Source organism: Ischnura elegans, chromosome 1 (genome assembly GCF_921293095.1).
Source record: "Ischnura elegans chromosome 1, ioIscEleg1.1, whole genome shotgun sequence".
In the NCBI taxonomy this organism is placed as follows: Eukaryota; Metazoa; Arthropoda; class Insecta; order Odonata; family Coenagrionidae; genus Ischnura; species Ischnura elegans.
Window position 1 is genome coordinate 49,334,119 of NC_060246.1, and position 20,327 is coordinate 49,354,445.

Consider the following 20,327-nt stretch of genomic DNA (forward strand, 5'->3'; position numbering starts at 1 on the left):
TTGATAAGGTATTAATAATCCTTATTTAAGCCAAGCGCTACCTGCTAGCAGGGTACTCAGCAACCTGCTAGCAGCCTGCATCGTATCACCGCTCAAGCCTCGCCCCAAGGTCACCTCTCACGCCAACAGCTGGAACCAGAAATACGTCTCATGGACTTTTCCCAACATTCCTACGTAGCCGTCACATTTTCGCGCACTTGAAATTTTTCACTTTTCGTTTAATCGCGAAAATTAGATATTGTCATTCGAAAATCTAAGGACATGAAATGCGCACTCCAGGAGTAACAATCTTTCGATTTAGGCAATAAAAAAATAATAGGAAACCACCCTATTGAAAGAAATTATAAAAAAATTGACAGCATTTGCGGCTCTACCAACCTGAGAAATAATCGGTGGCAGAACACACCACCACTGAAAACCATTCCATTCATTGGGAAGAGACAACTGTACTTGGGGGCTCCAAAGGGTATATTAGGATTGTGTCATCAAGTATGCTTCCGAGATCCCCTCTGTCCAGGGAGTCAAAAGCTGAAGTCTATCTATCAGCTTCCTGTTAAGTCAGTCTGGCAGACATATAAGTACTGGACAAACTTGAGCGTAGCTACACTGTTTCATAGTCCTGAGGACATTGGATAAGTAAAGCTCGGCAACTATGGAGTTATAAAAATGTATAAAACCCCTTAAGACTCAATTGATCATTTGCCGTACCTTGAAAATTTCTCCATTTTGAGAGATTCAAGTTCGAATCCTGGTGTAGGAAAATGATTTTTCCTCTGTGGAATTGTTGTATATTGCTACACTTGTGTGTGAGTCTATGAAAATATGTGGTTGACTAGTATGTAGTTATTGCCTGGAATAATCATTTAAAAATTTCTTTCATGCCATTTGAGTTCAGTGTATCTTAGAGCAAATAACTAAATGGCTCGATATCCATTTGTGTACTTCACTTCCCTATAAATGAGATTCTATTATGCTCACGGATTATCTATGCTATAGTGCTTGCTTTTTTTGCAGATCTATTGAAAAGGAAATTTTAAATAATGAAACTTCTCTCAAGAATCTTCCAATTAAAGATACCTTGTCAGATTACAATGAAGCCTTATTGCTTCGGAGAAAAATTGATCAAGGTTTATCAAAAATTTCCATTCTGCAGGCCAAGGAGAAAAATTTGCGTCAAAAAAGAGACCAATCCACACTATCAACTTCAGAAAATGATGCGGTAATCTCTTAATATTAATGGATTCTCTATAGATGACAATGTTATTCTTAATGTAAAAATGTACCTCGTCTTTTTTATCCATCAGGCCAAAGAGAACTCTGCCCAAAGTGATGCTTGTAATTATGGGGTGGAACTTTCCTCAGATAATGATTGTGGTCTTCTAGAGGAAAATGTGGAAACTGAGCAGCAGAAAATGATTCGCCTTGGCCAAATGACACCATTTGGAACTATTCTTTCGGGACCTGAGCCTATGACTCAGTATGTATCTTAAAATGTTGCCGTGTTCCTTTTTAATGTTACATACAGCAGACTCCCGATTATCCGGCTGCGGTTTATCCGGGTTGCGGATTATCCGTGCATGATTTTAACTCTCGCTCAATTTTTCCCGCGATTTTATAAAAAAATAAAATTGGACCCAAAATTATCGGAATTACTGCATTAATGCTAGGATACACCAGGCTTATCATTTCCATCAGAATCCCGTTCGTAAAACGGAAGCGATCGCGCGCTAGCTGCATTCAAGGGATCACCGAGTTCGTGTTTTCCAAGCCTAGCAGTGCGCGAACGCACTCCGTGATCACGGATACACGTCCGGCAGCAGTTGCAACCCGGGCAACTTGTGCGAGACGCGACTGCGTGGCGTGGTGCCTGACGATGTAGTTTCCGACGTCGAGCAGTTGTTTTGAAGCGTTTGTGCAAATCACTTTTCTGTATCCGCGATCACACAGCAACGATAGTGTGGTTTTCGAAACCAGGCCTTACATGGAGCATTAATAATACGAGTACAACCATGTTATTGCCGCAAAAAAGATCGCGAACTGGCGAAGAAAGCTCTCATTGAGTCCGGGAAGCACGCTAATAAAGCAGAATAATGGCATAAATAATAATATATTGTTTGTTTTACGTAAATTATGATCATTACAAGACATTGGATTTGATGTTTGGGTTATCCGTGTTTTCCGATTATTCGTGCCGTCCCTCCCCATCATTAGCCCGGATGATCGGGAGTGTACTGTACTTTCCAAAAATTATTCTTCCTGAGTATATTTTGGCCACACAGCCAATTTTTACAATAGTTAACTTTGAGAATAAAAATAGAATTGATTGTATCAATGTTCAATTGGGTGAAAAATGAGTGGCCCTCAGCATGATATGCGACAGAATCACAGTTGACTGTAAAAAATTTGGAAAATGTACAGCCTCTTTTTTGGAGTTATAAAAAATTAATTTCTTTTATACACCTTTGAGGATCCTAACCTTAGCATGATTAGTTCTTGATGATAGTAAGGCCATTTTAATACCTTGTGATTAGAATGACTTCAATTTAATTTCTTTCTTGAAAACCAAGATATTATTTCCAACAACTCTATCTTTCAACTAGGTGTGTAGTGTAGGTGTAATCATTCGATATTTACTCGTTTTAGCCACACCCTCGTGTATCCCGCTCACCACCAATTTTGGCAGGCTCGTGGGGAAAAAAAATAATTTAAAAAAAAATGAATTTTTAGCCCTTAATCCTGTATCATTATGTCATAACATGAATTTAAATCTTTTTATCAAAATTATTCGCCTAAATTTAGTGTTGATGTACGTCTTTCACATGAATTTATTGGGTTACATATAATCAATAATGTCACCATGTCCAACTAAAAAATCTTCAAAACTGTAAACGATTTCAACCTGTTATTCACCAATGTTACAATGGAAGATCTTCATGTCGGCCTCTAAATGTGTTGTTGCCCACCGCGTATTTAATTGGGTGTATGGAAGTCGCCACTCCCTGAGTGGCGACTTCCATACACCCAATTAAATCGGGAGTCTACTGTAATTTAAATACTATAAGGTTCTACTTTTGCCTCAATGTGAGAGTATTTGTAGCAATAATTAAGGTACCGACATGACCTGTCAGTACCTTAGTCTCAGTCCTGTTCCTGGATTCCATAAAGCTATCGTATACCCATTTGTCGATCATTTCAAGCTTGTCGAGTTTCGTTCCCCCTAATTTTATATCTTTCTCCCATATGGAACCTGGGAAAATCTTCGACGGTATCTTTGAAATCTTTTGCTTAGGAAATAAGTTCCCCTCACTTCGATGCCAGCACCACAGTTTTATCACTCCTGTTTGGGTAGATCTTGGCAACGGAAAGAATAATTTGAAGCAAGGGTTAACTAGCAACATAAATGTCATTTTAGGGCTTATTCTCAGAAAGCAGTCAAGTAAAAAAAATGTAAAACGTCTGAAATCAACAATTCTGAAGAGCATGGAACAGATTACAAAAAGTGGAAGAGGTGCAGACTGGAAAAAATTTACTCTCTCAGAGTCTCTAACCCTGGTCTTTCAAAACAAAAACGTGATACGCTACCACTAGGCCAAACCGGCCTTGAAACAATGGGCAAAATTTTTAATTGAATTCAACGTGACCATATTTTTTAAATTTTAAATGCTTTTTTCTCTCAAACCCGGGCGTATATGGACAAAACCCTTTAACGGTATTCTTATCCAAGTGTCTACTTTTAAATATAAAAGGTTTCATCTTCTTTCTTGATGTCACTTACGAAAAGTCTCCTTGTAAGATCCATATTAGGAAGGTTTGACCTTCAACCCAACAAATTGACATTTGTAGTTTTATAAGCTAACGTTTTCCATATTCCTTAGGTGATAGAAAAGGAGTCCTTTACAGGAACAATATAAATTGCATTAAAAGATAACACTGCTGTTAAAGGGTTGAGTAGTCTTGATGTTCGTAACTTATGAATTGCTCTCATAGATTTTATTAATTACCTGCAAGTGTATTTCTAGGAGAACCCAAGGATGTATCTGGATTCCCATAAATGATTCCTTTCTTTATTGTCATTCTAACTACTTGCCTCTTTAGTTAAGGGTGGAATTCTTATTTTAGAGATAAATAAATGTTCATGTGAAATACTTTGTCTTGGTTACAGTTGAATCCTTGTGTTAATAACTGTGTTTTTTCTTTTATTTTTTCAGGTCCAATAAAGCCATGTTGGGCAGTATTAATCGTTATTTGGAAAGTCAAGCCAACTTAAGCAATAAATTTAAGAAGTCATTGGCATCTAAAAAATTAACACTTACTTCTAAGCAGGATTTGAATAAGCCTGGGCCTAGTGGTTTGGAATTATCCGTGGAGAATGGAAAGAAGTGTATCAATAAATCAGAAGCTCTAAAAATAAATGTGCTCCATCCCAAAAGAAAAAGAAGAAGGCCTAATTTAGGGACTGAAACAGAATTCGTGTAAGTGTTATGGATGGTGTAAAATTCTGAAGTCAGGCATATTGTATGGGTCATTTTCAGAATCGGTTCCACTGACGAATATTTGCTTTGTACAGGGGAAGTGCAGTAAATGATGACGTCAATGGATGTGTCTCTTACACGTGTGCGTCTCTTACATGCACTTATACAGTATCTATAGCTGTTTTAATTCCACTCACCCAACATCTTTCCTGACTCTCACTATTTGTTCCAATCCCTTGCTCTTCCTCCTGCTGACATTATCCAGAAGTTTCCTATCCTCAAACCTCGTACCAAGTGCATTCTTATCTGTCTGCATTTTGGACTGTCGCACATTCTCCATCCACACTTACTCATCTCGAGCAAATGCAATGTACTCTCATCTTCATCCTATTAGCTTTGTTTTCTTATTATTAATCTTCAAAAGGTCGTATACTTACTGAGTTGTCTAAGAAATGTCAACTGGTACATTGAAGCCATTAGATAGCGTATGAAAAATTGTTTGCTTTGAGATGCTTTAGGACAGACCAATATTGCAATGTTATATTTCACTGGTTGTTCGATTTGATTGTCAGGAAGTGAATTATTTTATAATAATTGCATTCAAACATGAATCACTACTTACTTTTTACTTTTGAAATTTACTTTTTCCTTGCAATTTATGCTGTTTGTAACTGTAAATGAAAACACCAAAATTCCCAATGACAATACTTTATGCTTAGTTAATGGCAATGAATATTTCATTATTCTTAATTTTATACACTTATATACATATATGTATGAATATGATAAGTCTTTTTAATTTGAAGTAATTCAATCCTTCTTAAAATGCAGCTCCTGTGTTGCATTTCTTTAAAATGTATTGTTTTTAACAGGCATCATAAAGTCAAACCTGGCCCTTTGCCTTCTGAAGTAATGGCAATGAATCTTGAGAGCAGTGGAAGTGAATATGTTCCTTCTGAGTTTGAAGAATCTGGAGAAGGTAATAAATCTGTGATTGTGTAAATTGAAGTATCAGTCATCATCATTCAGCAATCATGAATTTCATGCTGACTTTGTTTTCCCAGAAATGCCTAAAATAAAATTAAAACCTCAGAGAAAGATACAAAAGAAGAAGTCGAATGGTGAAGAATGGCATACTGATGATAGTGATTGGGAGTACTCAGATGATGAGAGTACGCGGTCACGGAGAAAACGCAGTAAGATATTGATTAAGTTAAAGTTATCTGTTTGTAACTTTGCTGGGATTGTACTTTATATATATTCATTGTTCGCTGTTCCTGGTTCCAAATAAAGTTCCATAAAGGTAATTAATTTTTTCCCTCACCCATCGTTCCCTGAAGTATCGTTTTCCCACATTGATCGTTTGAAGATCGCGGTCCCGTCGTATAATTTTCCCGCATTCATCTTTTGACGAAAATGAGATGAATTGTTTACAGCGTGTTATTTGTGGCTAATAACAGCAGACACCTCCAGGAGGATGAACTACTATAGGGAGAAGCTGAGTGCCATGAGATAGTTACATCAGTGCATTTCCCAAGACCCGCTATCCACCTCCATTCAGCACTCGCCTCCCCCCTCTGAAGCTTTCCTCTTCTCCGGAATAAAAAAAAAAAAAGGTTCCAACTCGCACAGGGATCATGTTACAAAGACCTTTGCTTCGAAAAAAATATCAAGTTACACGAGAACAATAGAAACGTGTTTCGCGCCCCCCCTTTTCTCTTCCACTGACCTTTTTCAGCCTACCTGCTTCAAAGTTCCCATTTTCTGGAGGTCAGTTGTTGCATGAATCACCTATTAGCCCAAAAGGTGTCTAACAATGAATTTCGGCAATTGGCATTATACTACTTTTATTAGATTGAAATATTTGTAAAGTGCACGTAATTAAAAAAAGAATGAGACCAAACACGACATATTTCTAATGTTATTTAAACATTTAAAACAAGGAAATATGTGGAAAAACACAATGGTGATTTCTGGCAAAACTCAATATCCTCGTAGCAGAGCTACTTAGCAGTTAATGTGATATTTTTCCAAAAAACAGGATATCAGGTTATTATAAATTATTTTTGTTTGATAGATTTTTTTTCTCCCTACCAACAATCGGAATTCATCTACTCATCTGACACTGCGATAATTAGAAAAGAATGTGTAAGTTGCCTTCTCTTTAGGACAAAAAATTTCATGGCGCAGTCATATGTTTATACTTCACCCTCTGCAGTATGTTCTGCGTAAGACGCACGCGATAGCATCAGTTCCGAGCTTCACCTCGCACGAGTGGTTCCGTACTTTCCAGGGTGGGTTGACTTCAAACTAGCGAGTGTTTTCCGTGTGGGTTTTATAAAGTCAGGTTTCATTTTTATTAGTTTTATTTTTATCAGTCTTCGGACCATCGCCCTTCCAAAGAAACAAGTGAGTACTATAAAAGATGGACTTAAAATAATTGAATGTGAAGAAAAGCATCCAGGATAGAAGCGCGTGAATATTGGAGAACGCCTCAGGCTGTCTGCTAGCACATGACGGTTGGGGTTGGGGTAGAGCAAGCTACCTCGTGAAAACAAGAAGTTGGATTAAGCCAAGGCTCTGATGCCACTGATGATTAATGCAATATTGTTCACGCTTTACACATTACCTAAATTACATGAAAAATAAATTTATTAGACAGGAACATTACAAATAATTGACTATTTTTGGCCTATATGATCCATCTCACAACCAATCTGCGTCTGCGAAAGCGGTTGTTTTAGGCATAACATGCACAAGGCTCTCGTGAATACGTGTACTGGAAATGGCGTTTCATGGATTTTTACATCAGAGAGAAATCCATAATAGCAGGGTAAATGCCGAGTGGAGAGCAAACATTTGTAGCGAGGTGGCGTGTTCCTTTAGGATATTTGTAAAAGATATATTATTCAAATCAAGAATATGACCTAAGTGTCTCGATAAAGTACTAGTATTCCTGTAATTGGCCATAATCTTGTTTGAATCCTTTAATGAATATCATAATTACGTGCCAAAATCCTGCGTTTCCTGGGACATAGGCAACCCAGCCAAACATTCCAGCTTCGATCGTTTTCCCGCATTCATCGTTTTTTTTGGTCCATCCCCCTTTAAAAATGATAGATCGAGGTTCCACTGTATATTCATTGACTATAACCTCCAACCGCTTAGTTCTGTCTCTACCATCCCTTATCAAAGATACCTATAACTTCTTAGACCGTCTCCAATCCAATTCCTCCTGACACCCAAATTACCATGGCCACCATAGATGTCACTTCTCTCTACACATCCATTCCTCATTCTGAAGGTCTTTCCTCCCTCCGCCACTTCCTTTCCCAATTCTCAAAATTTAACTTTATGCAGATGCAGTTGCTGTATATCAAAGCCAGACAATTTTTATAGATATTTTTTTTTTCTCTGAAGTTTTCTCCGAAATCTATCCCCCTCATCCCCCACCATACTTATGCCACTGCCGGGTGCCGTGTGCTCTATATTATCTATGGCATGGTATTAAAGGTAGGAAACAGACAGCTGGGGTCATTTTCGCCATGAGGCAAGGAAGGGAGGGTAGAAACCTTGTGTCGTCAGGTTGTTACAATAGGCTTAACCAGGGCTTTACATCCCATCTGCCGGACAGTGTGTTGCACTGGAAGTTCCGTCCACTCTACTCTTAAGCAGGGATACAACCATCTCTGAAAACTTTCTGCCTCTGCCAAGACTTGATCCCGGGCCCACAGGGTGTGAAGCCTTCATGATGAATTAGTGAAATTTTGCTCCCTAATTATTGAGTTAATTTTGATGACTTTCCTCAGCAGTGGCACAGCGAGGGGGGGGTTTTGGGGGATAAAAACCAGCAAATTTTTAAGTTTAATCCATTTTACTTATTTGGATCTGTATTACTTATAGAATAGTGTTAGGATTCATCAAAGATAAAGTGATAACATTCCGGCAAAACTCATATTTAATCAAAAATGTCTTTTATTCTATCAAGGGAGTAAATAAATTATGATATAGCAAATTAAAGCCTATTCCAAGCGAGTGAAAGTGATAACATAAATGAGAGAATGTCATAGCATGGTAGTAAACCTCATGTTTATGAACCAATATCTTATATTTATGTCAAGGTAATCAATAGTTTTGACACAGTGAATTATAGTGGCGTATTCAAAGGGGGAGAAAGAGATAACATAACGGCAATAATTATGTACTCGGTGATGAGGGGAAAACAAAATAAAATGTACAATGCACACGGGGGAATTCATGAAACTCACTAGTTGGTGGCCTTATGGACACCTTTTTGGTATCGGTACGGCAACAGACGATCTCCTGCTTTCACATCGATGCCGAACCGATTGGGTTCATACAGAATCGCACGACTGCTTACCGGGAGTACATGTGACGTCCCACTCAACAAATCGGTGGTGCACCGATCGGTTTGGAGATACAGAATACGGCTCCTGATACGTTGGGAAACCTAAGATCATACATAACCTGTTGGTGTTTGAATGAGTAGGAAGTAGTTCTGCATTTTTAGATCAAAAATAAAATTGTCCAGTTTTAATTACTTAAATAAGAGTGATTTCCTGCAGTAAATTTTGTTCTTTTACATTTGTATTTTTTTAGGGAAGAAGGTTATTGATGATGGAAACCTGGAAGACTATTTAGATCGGATTAAAGACTGGGAAAAAGACAACAAAGCTCGTCAAAAGCATAAACAGAAATCAAAAATGTGTCAAGGACTCCAGGATGATATTGAACGTGAAATTGATGATGAATTTCAGGAACTAGATGGTGGACTGAAAATACCCAGTGAAGTATGGGATAAATTATTCAGGTACATAATGAGAAATATTCTTTAAGATACCTAGTTAATGTTGTATTAATGAATATCTTCTTCACTAATAAGTGGAAGCAGGAAATTATTTATTGTGATTCATTATTTTAAAAATGCTTCAATTACAATCTTTGCAGTGGTTCATTTTAGTCTTCATCATGCTCATAGTGATTCCTCTGCCAGAATTTGCCGTTAAATTTATCACAGCCTCTCTCTTCGATTCCCATGTATCAATCCTGAAATATTTAGAATGAGGCATTTTCTCACCTGAAGAATTAGATATTATGAATTAAAAAGTGCTGAAAGAAATTTAATGTGGCCGCGGAAGAGCGGAAATACAAGCTCACACGCGCAGCATGCATCAATGCCGAGCAGTAATTCCGGTGACTCATCACGATGCATTAGACAGCATTATTGGATAACTTGTTGCAGGAAAACCTTGATTGTGGGTCTAATGTAACAAGTTTGTTGGCTTAAACACGGGCGCTGGCTGGGAATGGGCCGCTGTTCACGGCACGGGCCGCAGCGTGGCAGAGAGTCGTATTGTCTGAAAGGGGCCTGAATTTCACCGCGTCGTATCGTCACAAAGCGCCTCAATATAGCACTGCCTGTATTTCACGCCGTAGACCGCACATCGCTGGGCCAGATTGAAATGGTCGTCGTGGTGACCGCGGTGGCAGTCAGTGGCCCTATACCATCAACTGCACGATTCGATTTGTTTAAAGACATCCATAGACACTAGGGATGGTCAGATCAGATGTACCTCAAACTTCGGCTGACGTGGGTACTTGTAAAACAAAATAATAGTTATAACTTGATTATAACTGTCAAATGTCATTAGCAGTTCATTTCATCAAGTTGATTGCATATTCAAAGTCATAGTTCAATTCTAAACTCTTTTCCACAAAATATATTACACTCTCTATAGATACAGTTATACTTTCTATGAAGCTGAAATTTGATTGAAATATTTCATGAGCAGTCGGCCAATGGCAGACTAGTCGAGAAATAAAGGATTGCTCTGCATAATAAAAAGTTTCTAATCAAACAGACCATAATGCAAAATGTTGCCTCTAGCCAAAATAAATTTCCATGAATAATTTCTCCGAATATAGTCCCCACTAATTATGAGGCTTGAGTTTCAGGAAAAAAAATTAAAAATGGGTATGAATATAGTCCCCCCCTTTACTTTTACCATGGACATTTATGAAAAAAAAAAGGGGGAGACTATATTCAGACAAGTACGGTAAGATTCAACTTATCTGCAAAGTTGAGAGTTTATTAGAATTTTCAGTCATCACACTAGACTCAGCTTACATGAATACATTGGCGGTGGGGTAAGACGGCAGTTCTTTCCCCATAATTCACTAGTGTTAGATGCACAGCTGTTTCTGAATACAGTAGAACCTCATTAAAGCGAGTACGGGCTATTGCGAGACCCATGCCAATACGAGAGAGAGCTGAGGCACCGTCAATTGACCCTATGATTAGTATGTAAAAAATTTGTTTTCACCATTTTCATGTTGGCACTTGCCATAGCGAGAGTTTCCATCACTGGAAAACCGTCGCCAAGAGTCCCTAATCTCTGTAATTGCTGGCGATCTGTTATAAATGAAGTTAACATGGAGTGCTCAGTCTCAAATTCATGTTGTAAACTGTAGTTCATTAACACTTTCAGTGCGGATGACATATATATATGCCATGAAGGCTTTTCCACTCGGACGGAAGACATAAATGTATGTCTTCGGGAGTTCGTTTTTCCACTGGTCACTAGGGTGCTCCGAGCATGCCTAGTGTTACTTTTTCACCCTCCCGCAGTTCGGGAGGGACCTTACACCATTGCGGACGTGTCCGTTTCTAGTTCTACGTGTTCCTTCATTTTTAGTGTTTTTTTGTTTACTTCAGTGCTATTTTTGGAACAATTTGGCAGGTTGAGATTTTTCTTTTCATTTCCTTCACCTATTCTACATTATTATTATTATTGTAAATATCTCATCATGTCTTACAAATGGATTATTTTTTAAAATTTGCTTTTTTTACCTTCCTTTTTAATTTATTCATATTTTATGTGCTATCACAAAAATTTACTTTTTATTAAAGATATTTATCCACGTTTCATACTCACTACATTATAAAAAAATGATCTTAGTGCGGTGCTTCAGTTAATTATGTTATATTTGAATTTCTTTTTCTAGGAACTTTTTTTATTATTGCAAATTACGTTTATCCTGGGTGATTTTTTTGGGTCTTTTTCCATAATTTACGGCATATTTTCTCATTCGTTTCTCTAGGTCAATTAATAACCCTCTATTCATTTCGCTTTTATTTCATTTTCTGAGTTATTCATAGTCTTGGGGTTAACTGCAGATTTTCTTCCTTTTCATAAAAAATAACATATTTATCGCGTATGCAACACTGCATTACATTATGTACAGTATTGGTCAGTATTTATAAAGGATGTAAATGAGAAGAAATATGTAGCTATGAAAAGGTTAGCGAATAGGAGAGAGTAATGGAGAGCTGCATTAAACCAATCTTAGGATTGTTGACTAATGATGATGATGATGAGGGATTACGACCCTTTCATTGTGAATAGTATAATGTTATAATTTTAGGGAAACGATTTTTCAGTGGTTGTTTTTTATGAGCTATTATTTTATGTAATTCTGTTGTAGTATGTTCTTATTTTTGCAGTTATCAAAAGGTTGGTGTTCAGTGGATGTGGGAGCTACATCAGAAGAAGTGTGGAGGAATATTGGGAGATGAAATGGGCTTGGGGAAAACAATCCAAATTATTGCATTTTTTGCTGGACTTGCTTCAAGTTCTCACAAGTCTTCTCTTACTGGATGGTTTGTATCTTATTCTAGGTTCCTAAAGGTACACTTATTACAGCAATTTTTTGTTTGATAAACCTGTATAGGTTCTGTTAATAACGAGAAGTATTAATTATCTAAAATTTTATCCAGCATATATTTCCAAATGATGAGATTATTATTCAGTTATTTTACATTCCTAAAGAAGGACCAAGTGTTTGCTATCGTATCAAGCATTGACTTCTCTTAAAAATTAAAATATCTATCTCACTCAGTTTCTTATTATGTCTCTCTTTATTCTGTAATATGGCTACTTTGACAACAATCAAATCATTGTTATAAACATAGTAAATAAATAATATTTAAATAGTAACAAACCAATGCCCTGCACATACATTTTTAAATTACACCATTTATAAATCAAGAGTGGCTGTATATTTTTTAATCTATTATTGTAATAAAATAAGGATACAAATTCAATAAAACTACATAAATGAGTATCAAAATTGCTTGTCAGAAAGACGTTTCCTTTAAAACTTTTAACACTTCTCCTTGACGTGCAATGGTTTCACATGCGACGCAAAAAAATCCTGGATCCGTCCATTCCTACTGTTCATCAATGTGAAAAGTATTATTTTTCATTATAAAACCGTATGAGCTGCCAACACAGCATGGTGCTCACAGAACCTGGCAAGTTATGGAACAATGTAATTTGTGTGCTAGAGAATGATAGAGCAAAAGGTCATTTGAGGATGGTTCATTTGAGTGAATTTTGTGCCCTCGTGTAAATTTTCTAAAGCCTTCATTCATTGTGCTAAATATGTGGAAACTCTCTAGGAGTTGTAAACCTGAGTGTAAACTCATTATTAGGTTTATACTTTGAGAAGACTATCATCACATTTTACATTATATTGACTTAATTTATGATCCATTTCATCAGCCATTGATTTTATCTATTATATGTTGCATTGGGAATTTTCTATCAGTTTCTTGTTTATTTATTTATTTATTTCATCACCAAAAACGGCACAAAGGCCTTTACATTGGCTGTTCCTAAATAAATAATATATAAAAGATAACAAACAATAGCACAGTAAATGAAAAGTAACAGTAAACAAAATTTTTAAACGTGAGAAGGGGCACTATTGATTAGACAATGGTGAATTATTGAGATGGTATTTTAAGGTGGCTTTGTAACTAGTAGCAGAGGAAAATAGGTCCAGGGAAGGGATTTTCGAAGCGATGGAGTTAAACAAGGAGGGGATTCGGAGAGATGGAGAGACGGAATCGCGGAATGTGAAGCAGAGAGTTGTTTCGTAAGGGGCGAGGAGGAATATGAAATCGGAAAAGAGGGAGGATTTCGTTTGTCCGTAGAGAACCACTAAAGACTTTATGTAGGAACATGAGATCTGATAAGAAACGGCGGCTTGTTATGTTAGGTATCCTGAGGGAGGAAAGGATAGCGTCACGGGCGTAATATCTGAGTGTGGGGATTCGATGGCGGACTACTGCAAGAAAGAAGTTTAAAGGACGGTTCACCATTGTGGTGAACCTTACACAGTAGAATCCTGATTTAACGTTTTTCAGGGGGGGACAAAATTTAAAACACTAAATGTGTAAAAACACTAAACGAGGACCTGCCATTTTTTTCAGGTTTTAGGGTCTGTAATGATTGGAATGGCTATTTATGAATAAAAAATATTATTTTAAGTAACTAAAAGGTGCTGCATGCAGCAAAAAATTCATTGATTAAGTGTTCTCTGCCCAATGAAGGTTGGATAATACTTTTTAGGAATCAGCTAAAAAAATGGGTAGTAAAAATAAGTAATGAGAGGATGACAGTTGTTGTGATAAAACATTTTAAGAAAATTATAATATGCATCAACTTAAAAGCATTCCCACATATTATTATGGACATTAGTGATTCCAATTTTATGCATATTTCAGTGATCTTGATGAACTTTTAAAATCTTTTTCTGTAAAAGTGACATGTAGGTGACTATAGCATTTCTAATATAATAAAAAAGGTGTAAGTAGGTACTCGAAAAATCGTCATCGCATCAATAAAGATGAGTGAAATAAAGGGACAGCAGAAGATCGCTAATCCCGAAATCTAAACTACCGAATATCTAGTTCTAGTAAAAGGGAGGTTTTATGGAATTTTGCCAACTTAACGTTTTCTGTTGCATCGTCGAAACGAGGGATTTATGAGCCTTTTAAAAGCCTCCTGTGCGCACATTTTGGATTTCGAGGTCATTCAAAATAGGAGAATCTTATTTCTAGTATACGTACAAGTGGATGGTGATTCAACTGGATGATAACACCAGATTCTTTGTCATATATCCGCGGCGGTGTCTTCCAGGCATTATAAATTTTCTATTGATACAAGAAAAAAAATGGGGAACTACCCTATTATGTATATTTGTCATTTGTGTGTACTTATCATATCTGTAATCATGTTGTTTTCATTTATTCTTTTGCATTGTTTTCAGGGAACATTCAGACAAACATATGTTATTATATAGTTAATATTTCTTTTTCTATATGCCTGTTACAGGCCTAAGGGTCTCGGTCCCTCTCTCATTGTTTGCCCTGCTACTATGTTGCACCAGTGGGTTAAGGAATTTCATGAATGGTACCCTCCTCTTCGGATTGCCATCATGCACGATTCTGGATCTTTTTCTGGTATGGAAACAAATAATTTTAATTTAGTTGATCGTAATAAATTTCACATATGTCAAGGTGGAACAATGTCTTTACCCTAAGTTTTATTATAATAACAGCCTTTTCAAATAATCAAATATGGTAATGAAAAGTGAAAAATTTAGTGTTGCTTTAAAAATCTTGCTGTGAATGCATTAAAATTTTTTTGCTAAGATATTTGTTTTGTAAAACATTTACTTCATGAAATTTGATGAAATCTTTAGATTTTCAAGTACATTGCAACTATGGTACTATAGGTATTTTAACTGTAGTTTAACTAGTATATTTCAATTTTTAGATGAGTCAAAGGTAATTTCATTTTAGTGCCAATTGAATTTTAATGTGAAATTCTTTTTAATTACATTTCATATTTTGGGTAAACATTTCTCAGGATTCCCTCTGGGTTACCTACTCATAAATTAAGATCCGACTCAATTAATAAGCTCGGACAAAGGGCTCTAAACATCAGCTAAAATGAAGTATATAATCTGGTGGGAATCCTGAGAAAAGTTTACCCACATTTTCCGCTGGTAAAGCATCAAATCTTATTTTACATTGTATATTTCTGTTGTTTACTGATTGATATTATTACTTTATATTTCTGAATATAATCCTCTACTTTTTGCCTAGAATCTCTGGGAGATAAGTTATGGTAATACTAATTTTTAAGCGGAAGTGGCTTGAGTGATAGTGGTCAGTGTTTAATGAAGTCTGCATGCGCAGTCAGATTAGTTGTTAGGTGTTTCCAGAGAACATTTGACTGTTATACACCTGCAGAAATATTTCTTTATGTTGATTTTTCTGCTAGGGATGGATGGATCCAGGATTTTTTTTTATCCAAATCTGGATCAGATACTTAATTTCAGGTGTAGGATCTTCGGATATTTTCAGTTGTAAATACATTTTTAATTGCCTGCTATAAAACGAAGTAATTATTCAAGTTTCTTCTGGGTACTTACAATCAGAGGAATTCTGTTTGGACTGTCATACATGTTTTAATGTTTTTACTAAAAATAATTTTTATAGGCTATCAAGTTATTTTTTGAAAACACTAATATTTTTATAAGCTCTGGATCTAAACTGTTATGCTTGCGTTTAGAAATGAAAGCAGGTTTCAATCTTCGGATAAAATATTTTTAAGTTTACTGAAATAAAATACATCAATGTAAGAAGTTATAGCAAATTAAATACAGGCATCCCCCGAGTTACGTATGTCTCGACTTACGTAAATCCGTACTTACGTAAGCGATAACCGTATTTCAAATGATTACGTTAATTTTCGAATGCGAGCGCGAAGAAGTAGGTATTCACTCGTACAACCTATGGTAGAAAAAATATCGAATAGTTATCGAGTTTTTTACGTGCTAAAAATAACAAAGTGACCCATTTTTGTCATTCCTCGAAGGAAATTTCATTAATTTCTGTAGAAAAATCGCTTATAAATCCCAAGTCAGCAATCAATGTGAAAATTTGCAGTTCTAGCGATGGATGTGGTGGCGTATGTGGTTGCGCTCATTTCTTTACGATACAACTTGTTATACAGCAATCTCTGAAGCGCCAACGCAAAGGTTCGACTTACGTAAATTTCGACTTACGCATAGTCTGCCGGAACGCATCTCTTACGTAACTCGGGGGATGCCTGTAATGCATTATGCAATAGCCGATATATATCGGCCCACCTCACTTTTTGCACGAGCAGCAAAAGGCGATATATTGGCCTGCCGTGCTAAAAAGGTTGACAATCAAGTATTCACAAACACCCATTGAAGCAGGTAGGCTGAAAAAGGTCAGTTGGTGAGACGGGGTAGGGAAGAAACATGTTTCTATGGTTCCAGTGTAACTTTATATTTTCCTTCGAGGTGAATAATCTATGGTCTGCGTGGTCTCCGAAAAGGGATAAAACATCTGAGGTATGGGCTGATGGAGGGTTGAGGGTGGTTTTGTGAAATCTGCTGTATAACTTTTGACGTGGTTGTTATCCTATGATGTGCTAGATTACCCCAATTCCTATGTGCCTGTCATATTTTGCTTTAAAGTTGTCCATGGCTGAAATTCTGTTGCATAACCCCTATGAGAGCTTTTAAACAGGGATGGTCGGATCGGATACCTCAGGTCCAAATATCCGCAGATATTGCCCTTCATCGGATACATCGCATCCAAAGTCACTTAAGACATCGGATCTGGATCCGAAATTTTGAATAATACAGTAAACTCTTGATTTTACGAAGTCAGTGGGACCGGAAAATTGGCACTTCGTAAAATCGAGTTTCGTAAATTCAAACCTTTTTCATAAGTCACGAAAAAAATGTTCGCTTTTGTTTCTTCCGCCGTTTTTTGTCTTTAGTGGTCTTATTTAAATGTTTTCGTTGGTTATTCTCGGTAAAATTCATAGAAAAGGCTTTTTTCTATCGATTTATGATGTGAAAAATCGTTAAATAATTATACCACCATAAAATTCCCATTTCTTGTTCATACTTCAACATCAACGATCGCTAAAGAAATTCCCGACCAGTTTAGAAAATGTAATCAAATAATGAATTGCAATGTTTATTATAAGAATTAACAGTTATAAATTTGTGGTTAGGAGCCAATAGCTACTATTAAGTATGCAAAAGATAGATATTTGTTTCTGACACCCACGGAATTTTAGCGGCAGCCGGCCTAACCGCCATTTATGTCGCCCTCTATCGCTCAGTGACGAGAAAAAAAGAAAAACAAGGGTCTTAGCCCGTTTCCAAAATAACCATCGTAAGTTAATATTTCGAGTTACTTCGTATTTTCAGCAGAATGTGCTCTATTTTCACTGAGATTCAATTACGATCATAAATAACGTAGGATGTGATTATCTTCTGGCGAATATTTGAAGTAAATTCTGTTTGAGTTCTCCGTGCGACTACTGTGTTCCATCATCTTCGCAGACGTTGCCATAAAAGACTTAATTCTACATCAGGACTGTATTCTTCATACCGGGTGTGAGGTGACCTGTTCATATAGTATGTTTCTCTCCTTTTATGCCGACAGGAGCAAGGTTCCAACCGGAAAACGACAGGAGAAACATCTCAGATATCGGAGAAATATAGATAGAAACGTTATTATCCACATTGATTGTTTTCCTACAAGAGACGTTTTATCATTTCTCAACGTGGTTAAGTATTGGTTCGCTAGCGTGAATTCCCAAAAAATGACACGCAAAAACCTGTACCGTCACCTCATTTAGTTTTCGTGTTCCTTTCTCCGCCGTATTGAAAGTTAGGCAAAGGATCATTGACATAGAGAAAAGATTTTCTTAGTTTTAGCACTAAAAAATAGTCGCGCCATAATCGTAAATAAATATAGTGTGGAAAGAGCAAAGAAATTAATTTCAATTGAAAAGTCAGCTGAGAAGAAGAGAGACAATTATAAGCGCGGCACCATTTTCCCGATAGTGGAAGATACTTCTTCCGCCTCTCTCCGGTTAATAACTTCCCCCCGTTGCAGGTAAAGATGAATCATGCCCTTCTCCACAATCGGGGAAAGTTCCCAGTGGGTGGGGTGAATAAGAGTGGGATGGGGATTGCCTGAGGGAAGAAGTGTGGTCAGCACAAGGACTGGTGAAGGGGGCAGGACAAAGAAGGGTGGGGAAATGGCCTTCAGCTCTGCCTCAGTCTACTTTTGGGGGCCGTATTTTTTTGCGACGCACACAAGCTCAGTCTCCTTAGGGAGGGAGTGAATGGGAAATGCTGGGGAAGGAGGGGTTTGGGATGCGTAAGGTGGGTGTCAGCAAGATCAGCCAAAGGCGGCAGGAGGGAAGGGACGGCTTTGGAAAGACAGAACCCCAGCATGGGAGAACGGGGAAGCGCGTGAGAAGAAAGTTCATGGTTAGACTTGGAAGTGCGTCTTCATTACGAGAGGCCTGAAATATAAATTGGCGGTAAATAGAGCCCAGTACATAAGATATTTAAGTTGTTCATTCACAAAGGCCAATATATACACGAAAAGAAATTATGGCGCGGATTGCATGTATCAACGTCCATTTCGGGATGTTATTAATTTCTGTTCCCATTTATAAAAGTAGCAAATAGATTTGAAAGAATGATAATCATGAATAAAAATATCTAAATCGATATCCAAACGCACATGAGCAAAATAGATGAATGTACAGTAAAACCTCCGTACAACGAATTTGAGGGGACCGGGAAAATCATGACTTCGCTGTAGAGGGTTTCGTTGTATAGGGGTAACGAGCGGGTTGCATCTTCGCAGGGGCACAAAGTGTTCCGTGTGCTTTACGATGCAAGTCGAGTAAATTTATCAATCTTGCTTCATTCGCCATTAAAACCTTCCCTAGAGTGATGATAAACAATTTTTTTTAAATTAATGTCAAAGGATCACGTCTTAAAGAGTGATCCATAATTTTCCTGAGTATCTAGTCGGCATTATTCTTTGAGTGTAATAATTGAAGTCGATATCAAATGGCAGTTTTGTGCAGCAAATTTGCCTGAAAGAGCAATATTGCCCAAAGACTTACGAAATAAAGTGCATTGTTGGCATCCTATTGAAATTCCGGTAAATATCTATGTTCGTGACCGGTATGTACTAATATCTATAAACGACGATGGAAGTTAGGTGGGGCGTGTTAGTTACCACGAGTAAAATCGTGGAAGTCAGCAATCGAAGTAACAATGGCAATCTCAGATGATAATGCATTCAGTATGACCGATACTCCTCTCAGGTAACTTAATAGAAGCTGGACACGATCAGTATTCCGCTGGTACACCCATTCCTCGGTGCCAAAACGCAGTACTATCCTCGAGTAAGCCAGGATAATATTTGAATCCACGCTTTGTCGCCTTTCATCCAGTGTTTAGGAGAGACTAAAAATCTCCGTACGGTTTCAACTTTAGCCCGAGAACCAAGTCCGAGACTTATACGCCCGAGTTACCTAAGGAGGGGGTGGTAAAAAGGTAGGGAAAAGGAGGGGGTCGTCGCGACAAAGGAGCCCGCCGACGCCCTCGGGAGAGGATAGAATGGGAAGGTAAGGAAGGAAATCCCGGAACCGTCTTCAGTCATACGCTCAGCGAAACCAAGCTTACGCAATTACTTTACCCACTGATAGACAAAAAACAACAACTAAGTATTCCCCGAGTATAAGGACAGTTGGAATCGCTGGGAATTCATCCAGTTCACCTCTTCATACTTATTGTTAGTCAATTTTAAGCGAGGTTTGTGGTTTTTCAGTCCTTTACCGAACGTATCTCTCGTATGTGCCATTTGCAGGCCATAACTATTAAACTGGGATAATTAGTCACTAAAGCACTATCTAACCAATTCAATACGACTTACGTTAGCAATCAGTTACGTTACGTTAGCAGATAATAAAAACACGTGAAAGAACCTGATCCCACTCCTTTTCGCGTCCTTTATGACACTTGAAGGACTTCTGCCCAAACCAGGCGAAGATCGATAATCTGAAAACTCTAGTTTCACTGGTAATATTTCATGCTAACAATTTGGAATGGAGATGTTTC

The 20,327-nt window shown here is 37.3% G+C and overlaps 1 protein-coding gene across 1 annotated transcript in view; it reads left to right on the top strand.

The window, feature by feature from the left end:
* LOC124159611 (DNA excision repair protein ERCC-6-like) overlaps positions 1 to 20,327 on the top strand; it is a 66,702-nt gene that overhangs the window by 3,142 nt on the left and 43,233 nt on the right. The window contains exons 3-10 of the mRNA XM_046535535.1: positions 1,015 to 1,219; positions 1,305 to 1,477; positions 4,209 to 4,472; positions 5,345 to 5,451; positions 5,537 to 5,668; positions 9,093 to 9,303; positions 11,998 to 12,153; positions 14,675 to 14,802. Of these exons, the coding sequence (XP_046391491.1) occupies positions 1,015 to 1,219; positions 1,305 to 1,477; positions 4,209 to 4,472; positions 5,345 to 5,451; positions 5,537 to 5,668; positions 9,093 to 9,303; positions 11,998 to 12,153; positions 14,675 to 14,802 (1,376 nt within the window). The remainder of the gene's footprint in view (positions 1 to 1,014; positions 1,220 to 1,304; positions 1,478 to 4,208; positions 4,473 to 5,344; positions 5,452 to 5,536; positions 5,669 to 9,092; positions 9,304 to 11,997; positions 12,154 to 14,674; positions 14,803 to 20,327) is intronic.